This window comes from Microtus pennsylvanicus, chromosome 12, assembly GCF_037038515.1.
Source record: "Microtus pennsylvanicus isolate mMicPen1 chromosome 12, mMicPen1.hap1, whole genome shotgun sequence".
NCBI classification, from domain to species: domain Eukaryota; kingdom Metazoa; phylum Chordata; class Mammalia; order Rodentia; family Cricetidae; genus Microtus; species Microtus pennsylvanicus.
The window spans coordinates 7,780,515-7,796,370 of record NC_134590.1 but is presented as its reverse complement, the minus strand read 5'-3'; the positions used below and the strand labels follow the sequence as shown (position 1 = coordinate 7,796,370).

The following is a 15,856-nucleotide window of genomic DNA, read 5'->3' as shown; positions in this document are numbered from 1 at the left end:
GAGGATCTGGGTTCATCCCTGTAACCCACAAGGCAGTTCACAACTGTTGTAACTCCAATGTCAGGAGAACCAATACCCTCTGCTGACCTCCAGGGCACCAGATACAAACATGGTACACAAACATATACAGGCAAACACCCAAACATATTAAATAAAAATAATTTTTAAAAAAGACTGAAATGGGGCTGGGGAGATGCGTAAGCTGGTAACATGCTCTCTCTATCTCCATAAATCCTGTGTGAAGCTGGGTAGAGTGGCTCGTGCTGGTCATTCTCGTGATGGCGTCATGGCAAGGAGAAACATGTGACTCTCTGGAGTGTGCGGGCCGGCTAGCCTAGCAAGCCTGGCAAAGTTCCAGGCCAATGAGAGACCCTGTCTCTAACAAAAGGTAGATGGCACGTGCGAAAGGACCCTGAGGTACTGACGTCGTCATGCATACACTTGTATGTACGTGCACACACGTGAACACACAGTGCACCCTGTATGTGAACATGCGATATCACACAAAATGAAGACAGTTGAACAAAGGCCAAGTGTGGTGGTGTAGCCCCTTACTCCGATCTGAATTCAAGGGCCAGCCTGGTTGGTCTACGTAGCAAACTCCAGACCGGTCAAGACTACCTAGTAAGATCCTATTTCAAACAAAACAAAAACTACATCTGTGGACTTTTTCAGAATTTCCCTACTTCATACCATGACCTGCACCATTCAGAGTTCCCAGTCCCCAGGAATGGAGGACGCTAGGTGGCCTTTTGGGTTAGTGTAACCCGGCTGCCATGACAGATTGGAACTCAGATAAGGAAAGCCCTGGGGGTTGGGGAACTCTTTCTACCTAAAGTCAGAGTACAGGACTAGGGACATCTGCATAGCCTCTGGCTCTAGAAACTGTGGTCACAACTCAAAAAAAAATTGGGGGGGGGGCTGGAGAGATGGCTCAGTGGTTAAGAGCACTGACTGCTCTTCCAGAGGACCCGGGTTTAATTCCCAGCACCCACATGGCAGCTCACAACTGTCTGAAAATGCAGTTCCATGAGATCTGACACCTTCACACCAATGTACATAAAATAAAGTTAAGTAAATCATTAAAAAGAAAAAATTAAAAAAATTTTTTTGTTTGGTTTACTTCTGGGAAGGACACACGCGTGCCACAGGTGTGGAGGTCAGAGATCAACTCATGGTTCTTGTCCACCACCTGTGGTGTCCAGCTCAGCCCCTGCATGTCCTCGACCTGCTCAGCTGTCTGCTGGGAATCTCTGAGTTAAAGATGTTAGGTGTATCTACTTGTGTGCATGTGCACACAGGGCGGGCAGAGGTCAATTTTCAGGGTCGGTTCTTTCCTTCCACCGCGTGGATCCCAGGAATGGAGATGGGGTTGTCAGACCTGACGGCGGGGGCTTTGCCGCTGAGTCGTCTCCCCAGCCCTTTCTCAACAGTTGTTGATATTGTTGTTATTGTCGATACTTTTCCCTACCTTGGTAAATGAGGAGATCAACACAGCCACAGAACTGGATATTCATACTTATTCCCGATCACAGGTACGCATACTCCCTCAAGGGATCTGCTGCTTGTCTAAATGTGGTGATATTTAACTTGTGCGCCACCCCTAATGAAATTCAGGATATGTTTTCACTATAGACTCTAACAATTAAAATCCTGGTGTAAATCTTTGCTGGCTTGCAAACGTCTATGTTGAAACAATTGTTTTGTTTCTTTAATCTTTAATTTATTTTTGTTTTTCAAATTGGGGTTTCTCTTTGCCTTGGCTGCCTGGAACTTGCCTTATAGACCAGGCTGGCCTCCATCTCAAGGATCCACCTGCCTCTGCCTCCCAAGTGCTGAGATTAAAGGTGTGCACACCACTGCCTGGCTTGATTTTTTTATTTATATGTTTCTATAAATATAAATATGTATATATATATACTGTGTGTCAAATGCCCTAAAACTAGAGTTATAGACAATTTTGAGTCACTGTGTGAGTGCTGGAATTGAATCTGGGTCCTCAGCCAGTGCGCAGAACTGCTGAGCTATCTCTCCAGCCCCTATTTAAGCTACTGTGTGTTCACGTATATGTGTGCTCGTGTGTATGGTGGCTAGAGACGACATTAGATGTTTTCCTCAGTTGCTCTCCACCTTTTCTTTCTTTTTTTCTTTTTTGAGAGAGGGTCTCTTGTTGGCTTGGAGCCCATGAATTCAGATAGACTGGCCAATCAGCACACCCTGGAGTCCTTCTGTCTCTTCCTGGTGCCATGACTACAGACATACATTGCCACATCCAGCGTTTTCTATGTGGGTGCTGGATATTGAACTCGGGTCCCCACGCTTCCGCTTCCACAGAAGCAAGTCCCTGGCTGAGCCACATCTACTCAGCCCTGCTAGAAGTCTTTGGAAGTTAGATTCTGGTATCAGGAAGACAAAAAAGAAAGGATAAGGAGAGGTGAGATCCATTACACAGCTAGAGGGCATCTGGGGTGTTGGATAGGAAGTTTCCTGCTTACTAATCTAGACTTGCTGGGGAAAGGCTGTTTTGTACTTACTGGTGGGTGTTTGTGCAATGGAGATACACTCGAAGTTTGCTTCTGGCTGGGCCCTTCACACGCACCGTTAGCACCTGGGGACCTACCAGTTTCTTGAACAGAAGAGATAGCCAGTAATCCTATCATTCGGAGGAGGGATGGAAAACAGATCTCTGGTTATTCTCTTTTTCATATTTTAACAAGTCGAGTAAATAGCTATCCAATAAGAGCATGACAATGGTCCCAGAGATATCTATGAACACAATGAATGGGATCCGTTCTGATCCGAATAAATCAACTCTCATAATATTTTCAATAACAAAATTGAAATATTGGCTAAATATATTTAAATTATTCCCTTAAAAATTATTCTTAGAGCCAGGTGGTGGTGGCGCACACCTTTAATCCCAGCACTAGACAGGCAGAGGCAGGTCGATCTCTGTGAGTTTGAGGCAAATCTGGTCTACAGAGTGAGTTCCAGGACAGGCTCCAAAGCTACACAAAGAAACCCTGTCTTGAAAAACCCAAACAAATAAAACAAAACCAAAAGGATTATTCTTAGAAGGGCTGGAGAGATGGCTCAGCAGTTAAGTACACTGGATGCTCTTCCACAGGACTTGAGTTTGGATCCTTGAACCCACATGGCATCTCACAACTGCTTGTAACTCCAGTTTCCAGAGACGCGATCAGAAACCACTAGGTATGAAGGTGGTGCCCACGCATAAATGCAGGCAAAACACCCATGCATATAAAATAAAAATATAAAAGCATAGATGTACCATTAAAATATCCTTAGAATAATCGATCTTCAAACGTCATCTTATATGTTTACATATTTTCCATTTATAAAAGACAGGTTTGTGTAACTCAAGTTGGCTTCAAACTCAATTTCAGCTTTAACTTGCTTTGCAAAACAACCATTCAAATGTTTAATAAAACGTATAGCATACTCTTAGTAGACAATATTTTATTTTTATTTCTTTTATTATCATTATCAATTTTTTGCTTTTGTTTTTTGAGGCAGGGTTTCTCTGTACAACAGCTTTGGCTGTCCTGGAACTAGCTCTGTAGACCAGGCTGGCCTCAAACTCACAGAGATCCGCCTGCCTCTGCCTCCCGAGTGCTGGAATTAAAGGTGTGCACCACCACCGCCCGGCTCACACGTGGCTCTTTACTGTGGGGACTGACTATTCTTAGGAGGTTAGCACAGGGCCTAGAGCAGAGCCCCATCTGTTTACAAGCACAGGAAGGTGGTGTCACTTACAGGCAAGGGCTCAAAGTTCTCGTCCACCAAGTGGTAGTTGCCTGCTCCGAAGAACACCTGCCTCATCACCACTTCTATGCCCATCTGGGCCGACACGCCCAGCTTATCCAGCCACCTGGGACAGAGTGACACACAGTGTCTTTAGACTGGAAAGCAACGTCATTCCACTCTAATCACACACAGATCTGTTCATGTGTGTGGGAGGAACCAACAGGAAGCTGCAAGGATAGCATTAATTACAAAGAAGTCGTTCAAATGAGATGGTGAACAAGGGAGCACACGTACACCCTCCCATAGGACAATATGCTCTATCGAGAATGACACAAACAAGCCAGGCGAGTTTCCTCCAGAGCGAGACGACTTCTACAGAGCAGAACGAAGCTCCCACCCCTGTAGACAATTCCTCTTCTCGTTCCTGTGTTCTTGCTCCTCTACCCCACAATGCATGCACACACACACACACACACACACACATACACACACACACACACATACAGCGAAGGCAGCTGTCAACAGAGGTCAAAATATGAGCCACACAGAACCACAACCAAACCGCTATGATCATCTCCCTGGCACGTTCAATGAACGTCAACTCTTCATTCTTTTCTCAATCCCTCGCGCCCTCATGAACATTGAAGGGTTTGTGTTTTATTCTTACTTTGTAACAAGGAAGATGGTGGGAACTAACGAGTAAAAATGGAAGAGAAAAAAGGCCCAGGAGGTTATAGGATGAAGAGCATGGGGACAGCCAGGTGCTGAATAAGCAACCCCTGGTCTAAGCAACCACGCTGGTGCGGTGGCCAATGAGGAGTCACAGCCAGTGCTGGTGTTCACAGGTCACCCTCAAGGGTGATGTAAGTGCTTTAGGGCTAACCGTCTGAGAGTCTGCAGTGCTGCTCTGTGCACACTGAGCATCCTCAGAGCCGGAACTCTGGGTGACATCTTCCCTCCCCTCCTCGACCTTTCTTTCCTCCTTCCTTTCCTTGCCTGCCCTGCCTCTTTCCCCACAGGGTTTCATTTGAACCCCTGATTCTCTGCTGTGGGTTTCTACATGCCAGGATCATAGGCAAGCCTCCACCCCTGGAAAAGAGTGAGCTTTTCTAGAGAGGGACCCTGTATGGTTTGGACCTTAAATGACCTCCCAAGGCTGTTGTGCTGGAGCCGGGCCTCAGCTGTGGTGCTTGTGTTAGGTACCACGGCCTAGTCGGAAGAAGCAGACCCTTCCAAGGGTATCGGGCCCTCCTGGCTCCTTCTCTTTTCTCGTTTGCTTCTCACCCATTGAGGTGAGCAGTTCTCTCCACCGCATGCTTCTGCCACAGACCCACAGGCAACGGGACCCAGTGGTCAAAGGCTGAAACCTCTGAAACAAGTCACAGTAAACATTTTCTCCTCTTAAATCGTTTATCTCGGGGGTTTTCACAGCCACAGAAAGCTAATTAACTAGGATTCTTTGACCTGTTTTTAGAGCATAACTTTCCTCCCTTCGTCCTCCTGGTTGTCACTGTCATCATCCCACTGTGGGTTAAACCTTGGGCTCTGAACATTCTAGGCAAGTGCTCCATCCCTGAGCTATAGCCTTAGGCCTCATTTTACTTTTTGTGTTTTGAGACCTTAATTGTGCAGTCTCACCTTGAACTCACTCTGTAGCCCACCTAGTTAGATCTTGAACTTGCCATCTCCCTGCCCCAGCTTCCCAGAATCACAAATGTGTGCTGTCATGCCCACCCAAACTTCCTAGAACAATCCATGCATGCAACAGTTGATTAGCAACACAATTAAAGCTGTCCAACAAGGTTTAGCAAACCATTTCAGAAAAAAGCGTATGAGCGTTTTGCCTGCTTGTATGTCTGTACACAGGGGGCATGCCTGGAGTCTGTGGAGGCTGGAAGAAGGCACTGGATCTCCCAGGACTGGAGTTAGAGATGGTTGTGAGCCACCACATGGGTGCTGGGACTCACACCCCAGTTCTGTGGAGTGTAACCAGTGTTCTTAACCACGGAATCATCCCTCAAGCCTGGGAAATTCCTTTTTTGTAAGACCTGGCACAAAATTTTAGGGCTCTGTCCCAGAAGTTGTGTTTGACGCGGGTTTCGGTTGACATTAGAGGATGGGAAAGAGCCGGAACCTGAGCCCAAAGCTGGGCAGCGTTCACTCACAGAAAGCCAGCAGCAAAGGTGTCGGACAGCGAGGGTGCTCCACCACCATAGGCAGAGCTCGTTTCTCCCAACCAGACCTTTTTGCCGGGTCGCATTTCCTTAGTCACCTGGGGAACAAGGAGAGTTCCACAGTCACTGCAAACAAGTCAACCCCCTCGGTGCTGAATGTGAACAGCACACAAGCTGCGCCTCCCCAGACTGTTAGTTACAGGTGCATTTAGAATTGCTCAGGTCTTCGCCAGTATCTTTTATGAGCCTAGTAGGCTATAGAAGGAATATAAACAAATATGGTCTGTAACAGTTCATTCTACTGAAAGGCCATTAGAGGCATTTTAATTTCTAATTACTGCAACTAAAATGATCCAACGCTAAGGAGGAAACCAGGAAATAAGATGCAGTGCTTACCCTTTGAAATTAAAATAAAAATATGGATAAATATATATATCCACAGGCCTCGCTAGACTACAACCCAGAGATCGGTATGGATATAAAATTTAGAGAGACTATTACCTTTAGAATTTTTTGCACAGATAAAATAAACGTGTCCAGCACATCAGAGCTCAGAAAATCTTCTTTGGTAGCAATGCGTCCATTCAAGTAGTAGCTAAATTATTCAGAAAAAAAAGTGTGCAGTTTACTTCCTGCTGTTAAGTCACCAGGTCTGACCTTTGTTCTTCCTACCCTTTCTCACTGCTGTTGTTTTTTCAAAGGCAGAAGTCCTTCCAGAGAGAAGCTATCGTGGGGAGGGGCCGTTCTATCCTAGTGACTCTAAGGGCTCAGTGTTATTTATTCTGTGGCCGGCATGGTTTACCTGTTTTTGTGGCTCATGGCTTAGTTGGCCATGTGCCTCCCTGTTTGTAGAAACTACCACAGTATTTAAAACATGACTCCTTTGTTCTGCTAACATTTAAAACCCTTGCACATTGATGTTCAAGACACTGCTCATTTATTACCTGAGCTTTGAAAAGTCAGTCTGCAGCCAGGCAAAAATAACTTCCTGAAAGCTGGCAGGAAGTGCGACAAGAATGGGCATTGGTACGCCTGCCTTCAACTCCAGCACTTGGGAGGTGGAGACACGTGGGTCTCTGAGATTTCAAGGCCTGGATGGAAAGGTCCAGGACAGTCAGGGCTACACAGACTTTGTCTCAAAAAAAGCAAAACAAAAACAAACAAACATAAAAAAGACAGGGTTTCCCTGTGTATCTCTGGCTGTTCTGGAACTCACTGTGTAGATCAGGCTGGCTTCAAACTCAGAGATATACCTGTCTCTGCCTCCTGAGGGCTGAGATTAAAGGTGAGTGTTACTCCCAAACCTCTAGAATTTTTTTAAATATTATTTGTTTATTTATTTAGAAAAAGAGTCTCACTCTGTAGCCCAGGCTATCCTGGGAGTCATGATGTAGACAAGGCTGGCCACAAACTCACAGAGACCCACCGGCCGTGGTCTCCTGAAGGCCTAAAGATGTGCATCACCACACCCAACTGTTTTTAGTTTTTATGTGTAAACATATGCTTGCATGAGTTTATATGTACCATATGTGTGTAGTGCCCTTGGAGGCCAGAAGAAGTATTAGATCCCCTGGAAATGGAGTTACAGGCTGTTGTGGAAAGACCAGCAAGTCCAGCCCAGTAGCTGCTGTCTGTCATGAACATACCCCAGAGGCATGCAGGGTATTAACAGCAGTCAGTAATGGGGACATCACGTCAGTGTGGGTACTTACTGATGCCACGTCACTGCGTCGATCGCTTCCCCGCCAGCCTTCAGGAAACTGGAAAGGAAGATCCACAGCAGGGTCAAACACCTCAGACAAGCAGATGCAAATTTCCAGAAGCTTTCCATCCCCCGGGAATGACTGAGTGTGTGAGTCTCAGGCGACACAGACACCCTAGTCATAGCTCTGGAATTTTCAGCCAATGTTTCCTCTTTCTGTAAACAAGGTAACCACAAACTGTTTACTGATGTGGGGTACAGTGGATTCTCCACCGGGAAGAACAGTTTATCTCTAAGAAAAGTGGTTCTGCTTCCTTGCCAAGAGGGCACCTAAAGCAAAGAAGCCCCTGTCCCTTGCAGAGCTGAAGTCAGGGTCAAGGCCACTGAAAGCCAAGAAGCTAGTGCTGGAAGGAGTTCACAGCCACAAAAGAAGAGCTGCACACCACCCACCGTCCACGGCCCACGACCCTGCAGCTGCAGCGGCTACTCAAATGCCTCTGCAAGAGCCTCCCCAGGAGAAAGAAGCCTGACCCCTTAGGCGAGCATCCAGCTCTCCCTGACCACTTCGTGGGAATTGAAGTCAGCAACAAACTCCAGGTCATTGTTTACCTCAAGACCAACAAGAGTGAAGCCAAACCAGCTGAAAGGAATCTCTAGAACACCGATACCCCGGCCAGGCCTGATAGAAGGCATGCTGCTTAACTGCCCCCTCAAAAAAGCTTTGGGTGCTGTGGACAAAACTGGGATCATCTAATCTGAGTTCAGAGGGCTAATTTTTTTTTTTTTGATTTTTCGAGACAGGGTTTCTCTGTAGCTTTGGAGCCTGTCTTGGAACTAGCTCTTGTAGACCAGGCTGGTCTCGAACTCACAGAGATCCGCCTGTCTCTGCCTCCCGAGTGCTGGGATTAAAGGCGTGCGCCACCACCGCCCGGCTAGAGGGCTAATTTTTAAGTACACATTTTTTTTTCACCATTAGAAAAATAAGACACCAGGCAGTGGTGGCTCACACTTCTAATCCCAGCACTCAGGACGTAAAGGAAGGCCAATCTCTGTGAGTTCAAGGTCAGCCTGGTGTACAGAGAGAGTTCCAGGACAGGCTCCAAAGCTACAGAGAGACACCCTGTTTCAAAAAACAAAAACAGAAACAGTAGAAGGCACTGGAGTGTGGTGCACACACCTTTAATCCCAGCACTCAGGATGCAGAGGCAGGAGGATCTCTGAGTTCTAAGTCAGCCTGATCTACAGATTCTGAGACAGCCAGGGCTACACAAAGAAACCCTGGTGGGGGGGGGTGACAGGGAGGAGGAGAAAGTAGATGCACACCCCCCAAGTCCTACCTTCTCAGCAGCTTAACCGTCTTCCCTCGAGGCTGACCAATGTCAGGACCATAGAGCTTTGCATTTTTGAAAGCTGACCTTCGCAGAAGCTTACGCAACTCAACAAAATCTTCTCCCAGTTGCAGCCCATCGATGAAAACGTGAGCTTTCTTCCAGAAACTGTTGGGCTCTGGAAGACAGCAATGCTCACAGTCACCTAGACATTCTTATTAAACAGAGCACACGCAAGCACACAGCCACAAACAGTTTTCAAACTATAAGCCCAGAATCGAAAGTCAAGAAAAGGTCTGGAGAGACGGCTCAGCAGTTAAGAGCGCTGATTGCTGTTCCAGAGGACCTGGGTTCACTTCCTAGCACCCACAGGGTAGCTCATCTGATACCCATACATACATGCAGACAGAACACCAATGCACATAAGAAAAGAGTCAAGAAAGGTAGGACCTCCCCTGCCACCCCGTTAATAAAGAAGAGAGTTAGAAACAAACATTTTAATTATGGCACAAGGAGGGAACAAACAAATTGAAGTTACTAATAGGTGTTAAACCAATAGGCATTTGGGAAACAGTTTATAGACATTATTTAGTAGCCCGATTTATTATTTACCTACAAGGAACAAAAGAAAACGAAGGGCTAGAGAGACAGCTCAATCGGTAAAATACCCACCTCACAAGCAGGAGGACCAAGAATGATTCCCTAGAATCCGTGTAAAAAAGCCAGACACGGTGGCCCCTTGTCAGACAGGGTGGCCCCTTGTCAGACACGGTAGCCCCTTGTCAGCCATGGTGGCCCCTTGTCAGACACGGTGGCCCCTTGTCAGACCTGGTGGGTCACTTGTCAGACCTGGTGACCCCTTGTCAGACCTGGTGGGTCACTTGTCAGACCTGGTGGGTCACTTGTCAGACCTGGTGGCCCCTTGTCAGACCTGGTGGCCCCTTGTCAGACCTGGTGGCCCCTTGTCAGACCTGGTGGGTCACTTGTCAGACATGGTGGCCCCTTGTCAGACATGGTAGCCCACTTGTCAGACACAGTGGCCCACTTGTAAGCCCAGCACTGGAGAGGCAGAGACGGGACGATCTCTGTGGCCTCGTCTACAAGGTGAATTCCAGGCCAATGAGAGACCATGTCTCTCTAACACACAAATAGGTAGGTGCTACGGCACCCAAGGAAGGACGCGCTCATGCATATGAGCACCTGCACACACACACACACACACACACACTCGAGGCAAAGAAAGAAAACAAGAAAGGAAAGGAGTGGGCAGGGAGAAGACATGAAATGTCTGCATCTTATTTCTGTACATCATATTTAGCTTTATTGCTTGATGCACAGAAAATTCTTATATATTTTGAACAAACCTGACTAATCATTAGCATATTAGTCAGAACTTATAAATTCCTTGAGACTGGAGAGATGGCTCAGTAGTTAAGAGCACCGACTACTCTTCCACATGACCTGGACCCGCCTGGTGGCTCACAACTGCCTATAATCTATTGTGGCAGCTTCTAGACAGCCTGAGCATACAGTGGAGACCAGAGTGGGGTTTGGAGTGTATTCGCTATTTTTGTTGCAATAACTGAAAGTAACTCACGGAAGAAATAATTTCTTTTGTTTTTATGGTTCCAGAGGTGAGGCACAGCAGTTAGTGGCCAGCACAGGCAGCCGAGAGATCACATCTTAGCCACACACAGAGAGTGGGGGGAGAGAAAGAGTAGGTGGGGTACTTCCTCCACAAGCAGTTCTTCCTATAGGGGACCAAGTTGCACACACACAGCAGCCAATGGGGGCAGTTCTCATTCAAATCACCACACGGAGATTACCTGACAGACTAAGAAAGGAAGAGAAGGAGAGAAGCAAACCATCACACTCCCAGTTTCGCTGAGTTTCATTTGCTAAGCACAGTAAGTTCAAAAGTCTGCAAAGCCCAAGGGAGTCTAGGAGCTGGGGAGTCCGATGGCCCCAGTTGTTTTTCTTACCTCAGAAATGACATAAGGGTGTGCTCACAGAATGGCTCAGCTGCACAAGCATTTATACACGGTGGAAGGAGAGAACCAACTCCACAGAATTGTCCTCTGAGCTATACCGGTGTGTGCTGTGGCCCATGACCTTCCCTGTCACACACTTAACAATCTAAAAACGTGAAGGGGCAGGGTTTCTCTGAGTAGCCCAGGCTGGCCTCGATCTCACAGACATCTACCTGCCTCTGCCTCCTCAGTGCTGGACAAAAGGTGTGAGCCATCACTGCCTGGCTCAAGACACATTTTTTTTAAAAAAAGAAAAAGAAAATTTAATGACCCACATAAAGGTGGGGTGAGGGCTCCGGGAGCACGGTGCTGGCTGTGGGAAGCAAGAGGGCCTGAGTTCAAATCTTCGACATCCACACGAAATGGTTGGTGTGGGAGCGAGCCTATAATCTCACTGCTGCAGGGCAGAGCTCGGAATCTTAGGGCTCAGAGGCTGTCCAATTTAGTTACTAATCACCGAATTCTAAATTCAGTAAGAGACCCTGCCGCAGACAAAGTAGAGACCAACAGAGGACCCACCTGACCCAACATGCATGGTGCGCAAATGGCGCATGTACACACACACACACACATGCACACATGCACGTGCATACACACGCACGCACACATGCACGTGCATACACACACACACACACACACTTCATGCACACTCACACACACTCAACACACCCATAAACTGGAATTATCCAGAGGCTCTCTCTGCTGGTGTGGTTCCTTCCACTGCTGAGCCACGTGCATGAATGTGTCTAGGGAGAAGTCTGTTTACTAACATGGGAAAGAATATCAGAACAGGACAAATAACAGCGAGGGAATTCCTTCATGAATGAAGCGATCCCAGGTACGTACCGTTGCCCAGTTCCCAGGAGATGTTGTAACCCTTGGAAGCGCAGTAGTCCAGGAGCAGCTGAGCGTTGGAGCTGTTCCACCGCAGGTCTGGAGTTCTTAGTAAAGCATTGAGACCAAAGATCAGGTCTAACCGCGAGCACTTTGCAAAACTGTACAGCATGTCCACCGTGCTCCCTGGGAGACAAATGGTGGTGTTTAGTTGTGTTGGCACCGCGATGAAGACTACCTCCCGACCCATCTTCATGAGTTTTCGTTCCTAAAAGATGGCTGTCATTATGCGTAAACAATGACACAAGTGCACACACAAATCAAGAGAGAAAAGCCTGTGCTGGGGTCTAGCCCAGCCGGTAGAGCAGCTGACTACCATGGAGGGGACCCGGGTTCTTCTATTCAGGCATCAAACTTATTATACAGCCTAAGATGACCTTGAACTTCAATCCTTTGGTCTCCATCTCCTAAGTGTTGGGATTGCAACTTTTTACTTGTGTTCTGAGAGTGTCAGCAATACAATTTTAAGATTTTAAACTTTTTATTTTATGTGTCTAAGCAACCACCTATACGTGCCTGCATGTATGTCTGTGTACCACCACACACATGCAGTCTTCACAGGCCAGAAAAGGATGCCGAGTTTCCTGGAACTGGACTTACAGGTGTTTGTGAGCTGCCATGTGGGCACTGGGAATTGAACCCAGGTCTTCTGGAAAAGCTGCCAGTGCTCTTAACCACTGAGCCATCTCTCCAGCCTCAGCAATACAATTTAAGTGTATTCTCTGAATTGGGTATTATAGGTGTTTTTCATATGAATTCTCCAATCATTATTCAGCAGAAATTCCCTCAGGAACTCTTCTAGTTTGGAAACAAACAAACACCTCTCTATCCGGTCAGTGTCAAAACTTCCTCCTTAAAAGCAGCTTTGCTCTGTTCGGCTGCGACGTCTTTGGCTCGAAATGACCTTCATAATCACTCTGGCGAAGCCTCACGTCCAGCAATGCTGACGAAGGGTGCTGAGGGGCACAACTCCAGTGAGCGTTAGGTGTGGCATTTGCGGTGTCACTTTTACAGCACTGTGGCCAATCAGCAAGGGGTGACACACACTGGGACTTAGACACTCTGGAATGTAGCCACTAGCACTCCACTAGGTCTTACAGCCTCAGCATGGGACAGCCTTGAGCTTGGGATCACAGAGCACACACAAACTTCCACACTCGCTTTCCTATGAGGTCCAAACAGCACCAAACAGTTAGTGTTGCCTAACTGCACACTGAGTTTGTGGTGGCTGTTCCCCCACGGTTCTTAGTATTACACGTAGACCAAAGAGCAAATGCAGCCCTAAGCACTTAGCAGAAGCGTAGAGCTGACTCTAGAGCCTGCTGCAAACCGTAGCTCAGCTGCCGCAGTTACACCCATGACCGCCTGCCTGCCTGTCGCCAAAGTGTGACATAGAAAGTTCTCTGGATCAGAAATCTGCCAACCGAATCACATAGGTTCCACCTCTCTCACTCACAAACAAGAATGGGAGTGCTGTGGAACAGGCAACATGTATTGCTCTCGTTGTTAACAAAAAACTGATTGACCAATGGTGAGGCAGGATTTCCAGGACAGAGAGAATGCTGGGGAGAAGGGCAAAGACAGACAGACAGAAAGGAAGCAGGACATGAAAGAGAGGTAAAAGCTGAGTCTCGGGGCAGCACAAAGATGAATAGAAATGGGCTAATTTAAGTTGTAAGAGCTGGTTAGTAATAAGCCTGAGCTATCAGGCTTATATATAATTATATTTATAATAATTATATAATTATTACTTATAATTAATAAGTCACTAGTGGTTATTTGGGAGCACCTGCCAAGACACAGGGAGACTCCACCTACATAGGAGCAACAGGTCTACCCTCCAGGGTGTGGATCTACAGTCCCCAAAAGAGGACCAGACACATTTACAACAAAGACCAAGGCTGAGAGCCAGGCTTAGTGGCAGAAGCCTGTGATCCCAGTACCTGGAAGTCTAAGGCAGAAGAATCAAGAGTTTGAGTGTAGCCTGGGCTACAAAATGAAACACTATCTCAAAGAACAACAACAGAACAAACATGAAAACTTTTTGAAACTAAGCAACCAACCACCCACCCTTTACAGGTGTAAGGCACAGTCCCTGTCTTTCCCTCGTCATTCCCAAGAGTCTCACATGCTTGCTGGGCAGAGTATCTTCCACTCATGTCTCTCTGTGCCTCTGCTTCTGTATTCTTCCAAGTGGACCGGGAGCTTATATATGCTATACATCCCTTAATAACACAGCAAACAGTAATAGCTCCTAGCACAAAGGTAATATATTTCTGAGTTCAAATTCAGGCTTAAAAATCAATATAAGGGGGCCAGAGATACGGGCACAGCAGGTACAGGAATTTGCCACCAAGCTGATGACCTGAGTTTGATTCCCCAGGATCCATAAGGCAGAAGGAGAGAACCAACCTCTGTACGTTGTCCTCTGACAGCCACAATTTGATAAATTTGACATTCTCTCTCCTCTCTCTCTCTCTCTCTCTCTCTCTCATAGAGAGATCTTTGGGATGACCATAAAGGCAGAGGACACATTAAGGAAACAGGACGGGATCTTTCCCTTTAGTTTACAATATAAATGGACATCAAGGCACTCAGCATGGGGCTGCAGGCTGAGGGGATAGGAAGGAAGGAAAGTGGACTGCTGGCTCTTTAAACTGAATCAGTAGAAAAGGGAGACTGTCCTCCTGTAGTTTGTCCTGAACCGGATCTGCAACTTCTGCCTAAACAGGTTTACAATTCAAATGCTTTTGTCTTTGACTTAAGACAGTAATTCTCAACCTGTGTGTGGGTCATGACCCACTTGGGAGTTTAGCAATCTTTTCACAGGGGTAGTGCAAGACCATTGGAAAACACAGATATTTACATTATAATTCATAACAGTAGCAAAATTACAGTTATGAAATAGCAATGAAAATAATTTCATGGATGGGGGTCACCACAACATGAGGAACTGTATTAAAGGGTCGGAGCACTAGGAAGGTTGGGAACCACTGACTTAAGCAGATTCAAGAAGACCTGTGTCAGGAAAGCTACCTGTATTTTCTTTTCTGTTTGTATGCACGCACGTGTGTATGTGACTCTGTATGTGTGTGCACTTTATTACCGCCAACATAGTGACCGACTATGCTATACCAGTTGCATGATGGGAAGAGGAGGCCATCTCTGCAGAGACAGCAAAGATACTGCAAACCTACAACCTCGGTAACATAGGATGTGTCCTAGCTGATCTGTTTAAGAAACTAAAGATGGGGCTGGAGAGATGGCTCAGTGGTTAAGAGCTGTGACTGGGCGTTGTTACATTTACAGAGCCCTATACATCAGCACACAGATTAAAGAGGATCTTTTGAACTAGTCAATGGGCTATGGTTTCCACTTAAGGTCACCAGCTGTATTGGTCCCTAATGTTAAGAAAGCCAGGCACCACTGAAGGTTTGAAGCCAGTGTTGATGTCTCCTCTTCAGCTATGGAAGTCCTAGACGGTATCTTCCAGAATAAGGCTGCTTATTAGAGCTTCTGGATAATAAGGCCTTATTAGAGCTTCTGGATAATTTGCTGTGGTTATGGCATGCGCTGTTGTCCTGAGGTACCCTCAGCTCCCTTAAACCTCTTGTGTAGCATCCTTTCTTTTTTCCCTTCACAGAACTGAGGAGCACTAGGGCTTGCTCTGCCTTAGACTTTGAGCAAAGGGAGTGCTGTGGCTACTTTGATCTTCCATCCCGACCACTAACACCTCCTCGATAAAGCTGTCTAGCTTTTCTATCATCCGCATGCTCACTAGAGTAGAACTTCCAATTTTCTTAAAGAACCTTCCTCTTGCATTCATGGCATGGCTAAATATTGGTGCCAGGGGCCCGGGGTTCAGTCTGCCTCAGTGTTCAATAAGCCGTCCTCACTGTTTAATCTGGATTTTGACCAAGAGTGAGCAATGTGTGACTCCTGTTTTTTCCATTTGAGTGT

The 15,856-nt window shown here is 46.7% G+C and overlaps 1 protein-coding gene across 1 annotated transcript in view; it reads right to left on the bottom strand.

Annotated features, from left to right (window-relative positions):
• Hpse (heparanase) overlaps window positions 1–15,856 on the bottom strand; it is a 35,832-nt gene that overhangs the window by 5,817 nt on the left and 14,159 nt on the right. The window contains exons 4-10 of the mRNA XM_075942992.1: window positions 11,849–12,022; window positions 8,982–9,150; window positions 7,655–7,702; window positions 6,444–6,537; window positions 5,934–6,040; window positions 3,778–3,892; window positions 2,535–2,653 (exon numbers count right to left, since the gene is read on the bottom strand). Coding sequence (XP_075799107.1) covers window positions 2,535–2,653; window positions 3,778–3,892; window positions 5,934–6,040; window positions 6,444–6,537; window positions 7,655–7,702; window positions 8,982–9,150; window positions 11,849–12,022 — 826 coding nt within the window. The remainder of the gene's footprint in view (window positions 1–2,534; window positions 2,654–3,777; window positions 3,893–5,933; window positions 6,041–6,443; window positions 6,538–7,654; window positions 7,703–8,981; window positions 9,151–11,848; window positions 12,023–15,856) is intronic.